The sequence below is a fragment of the Ursus maritimus genome, unplaced genomic scaffold, assembly GCF_017311325.1.
Source record: "Ursus maritimus isolate PB19 unplaced genomic scaffold, ASM1731132v1 scaffold_14, whole genome shotgun sequence".
Lineage (NCBI taxonomy): Eukaryota > Metazoa > Chordata > Mammalia > Carnivora > Ursidae > Ursus > Ursus maritimus.
In genome coordinates this window covers 56,214,904-56,217,762 of record NW_024423786.1, presented here as the reverse complement: position 1 = coordinate 56,217,762, position 2,859 = coordinate 56,214,904, and the positions used below count along the sequence as shown (strand labels likewise).

General features: G+C 67.8%; 1 protein-coding gene across 1 annotated transcript in view; it reads right to left on the bottom strand.

Annotated features, from left to right (window-relative positions):
• Positions 1-2,339, bottom strand: part of PEAK3 (PEAK family member 3) — a 6,047-nt gene extending 3,708 nt beyond the window's left edge. Inside the window, exons 1-3 of the mRNA XM_040629777.1 lie at positions 2,178-2,339; positions 1,633-1,715; positions 680-1,218 (exon numbers count right to left, since the gene is read on the bottom strand). Of these exons, the coding sequence (XP_040485711.1) occupies positions 680-1,218; positions 1,633-1,714 (621 nt within the window). The 5' untranslated portion in view covers position 1,715; positions 2,178-2,339. The remainder of the gene's footprint in view (positions 1-679; positions 1,219-1,632; positions 1,716-2,177) is intronic.
• Between the last annotated feature and the right edge of the window lie 520 nt (positions 2,340-2,859).

Below are 2,859 nucleotides of genomic sequence, written 5' to 3'. Positions count from 1 at the left end.
GGGGGGGGGGTTAAAAACTACGCCCCCAGGGCCTTCTGGGCTGCAGCCAGGATCCCATGGTCCGCTCCGCAGGAGGCCCGCGACACCGTGCTCCCTCAGTGCTCCAGGGTGCGGAAAGGACGGGCCCCTGCCAGCCCGGGTTGTCTAATGGCCGGGGACCCACCAAAACGGTGGTGGGTGTGACGCGGGGTGGCTTAACGGGGATCTTTCCTTTTCCTGAGTGGCGCATAAAAACGGAAGGATCTTATGACAGTGTGGTGATGGTTGCGTCACACAGGGAGTGCAGGGAGCCGGTGGGCAGGGCATCTTGGGGTCCTCAGAGTGGCTCAGGGCACCCGGAAGGGCTCCGACGTTTGACGGTGGCCAATGATGGTCATTAACGAGGTGGCCACCAGCTGCCTGCGCCTGTTGAACTCAGCGGCTGCCTAGCGCCGGAGTTCGCTGGAGACCGCGTTAAAATGCAGGCTCCTGGGCTCCCGGGAGGTGTGGGGGGTTAAGACGACCAGGCGAGTTGCAGGCCCGTGGCCCCACGCTTCAGAAAGGTGGTTCCCAGGGCTGACGGTGTTAGTTTGCGTTAGTTGCAAAATAAGCGGGGAGGCCCGAGCTGTCTGTGTGTTCTGGGGTACGCCCAAGAGGGGACCCTGGGAAAGTTCCGGGGGTGTGTGTGTGGCGGGCTCACCTTGGCAGCCAGCATGTGCCACGCCTCGTCGCCCACCCGCACCAGGCGGTAGTACAGGGCATCCCCACTCTCCGTGCACGGCGAGCTGTCCAGGAGGCGGAAGCCGTGGCCTGGGTGGCAGGGGCCGGGGCGGCCCCCCAGCAGCCGGGCCTGGAGCCGGGCGTGCACGGTGCGCAGGCCCTCCAGCTGCCGGGCCTCCAGCATGGCGCTCACGGCCTCGGGGCGATGCAGGTCGTGCAAGGCAAGGCCCAGCAGGCTGTCCGGCGAGGGGAAGTGCAGCTCCACAGGGGGACCGGCGGCCCAAGCTTGGCCATTGCCTGCCTGGCTTTCGTCCACACTGTGGGACCCCAGAAGGGGCCTCCGAGGCTGCCCCGCCAGAGCAGGGCTGGAGCTGGGCACCCTGTGGGTGGGCAGGGACTGGGTCCTGGCCAGGGTCTTCTTGGGCAGGGGTGGGGGCGGGGGCTGCGAGTCAGTCGAGCGGGGCCCAGATGTCCGGGGGCGGCAGGCCTTGGAGGGCAGCAGTTGGGCGCGGACCTCACCTGGAGGGCAGCGGGGAAGGGGGTGAGGACATGCGGAGTTCGGGCCCCCCAGCTACCGCTGCACCCGCTACAGAATGAGAGGACTGGCCCCCTGGGGCACGAATGCCATCCCCAGTCTAGGGAGGAGCGAGCAGCGGTGGCAGAGAGGTGGGGGCCCACACCAGGCGACCCCGTGTCCCTGCGTGGCTCTAGCCAGATGCCCCCCGCCCCCGTGAACCCCAGCTTGCTCATGTTACAAGCTGATGATCCCGGCTTTCCTCCTTCCTCAGCAGAGCGTTAGGGAGGATGCGGCAAGCGAGCTGAGCGGCCCTCAGGCACAGGGCTCCCCAAGGGGTAACCAGAGCCTCAGCCCTTCAGCTCAGCCACCCGCCCCTGCCGGCCCGTGTCCCCCAGCCGGGCCCCCGGGGGGCTCACCAAGGTTGCTGTAGATGGGCTGAGTCGGCCAGGTGGGGGCGTCAGGCCCAGGGGTCTCACTGGGTGGCTTGGGGTCGCTCATGCTGCGGGGGGAGGGGAGGGGAGGTCAGAGTTGGGGGCACGCGGGGGTGGGCATGCTTGGGGTGTCGATGGTGTGTGGGGGGGTGTGGGGAGCTAGGCAAGAGTGGGGGCAGTCTCGGTCTTCTTGCCCCGCTTGACCTGCTGGTGGCCCTGGGACGGTGTGTCGCCCTCTCTGGGCTCCTTTCCTCATGGGTGAGGCAGGAACGTCAACTTCTCAGGACACTGGGAAGGACCCTGTGGTTTTGTGACATGGACTGAACAGAATGTCCAGCTGTGAGGGCATGCCAGGGGTGGGAGGGTCAGCTGGGGGCCCGACGACACACCAGGGACCCGTGCGGGGGGCCTCCTTCCCAGAGCTCGGCAGCCTGGTCCCCGGCCCTGCCCCACCCAGACCCCCGTCACCCCAACCTCCACGAGGTGCTGCCTCTGCCCCCCCACCCCAGCACACCTCCGGGAGCCCATACCTGCAGGACTGGAGTGACCGGGAGCAGGGGCAGGGGTGGCCTTGGGGTCGAACACCCAGGTGCTGCCGCCCCTGACCCGTCAGGCTGACCTGTGGCCCGCGGCCGCCCGGAAGCGCCGTGCAACTGTCAGACCGCAGGGAGGGGGTGCTCTCTGCATCACTTCCCCAGGACGTGCTCTCCGCCTGCCCGCCTGCCCGCAGACACCTCCCTCAGAGACGCAAAGGGCATTCCAGGCAGAGGGTGTGGCACGGGGGAGGGGTGATGTGCGGACAGCCCCAGAGCCCCCACGAGGGGGGCGGCCGCGGGAGCCAGACATGCTGGACTCCCCACCCCCCATGAGGGCAGGGAACCCGGCAGCGAGAAACGCCACTGGGCGGCTCTTTCCCTGTGGCTCTTGCTTCCCCTTCTGCGGGGTCGTCTGAGAATCCCCCAGCGCCCGCTGCCCCTGGGGGGGCCAACGAAGCAAGCGCCTTCCTGCGTTGTTCTGGGACAGTTGGTCTACAGTGGTCACACGTGCAAAAGCAAGAATGGGGAAATCCAGGGGACCAGACACAGAAAGTCCAGCTGTGTTTGGGCAGAAGGCGCGACGGGCGCCCAGCTGCGCGTGCAGCCTCCCGCCACGTGAAGGGAAAACCACGACATCCCCAAGCTGCGGTCGCAAGGGCATTTGCGCTGGATTCCC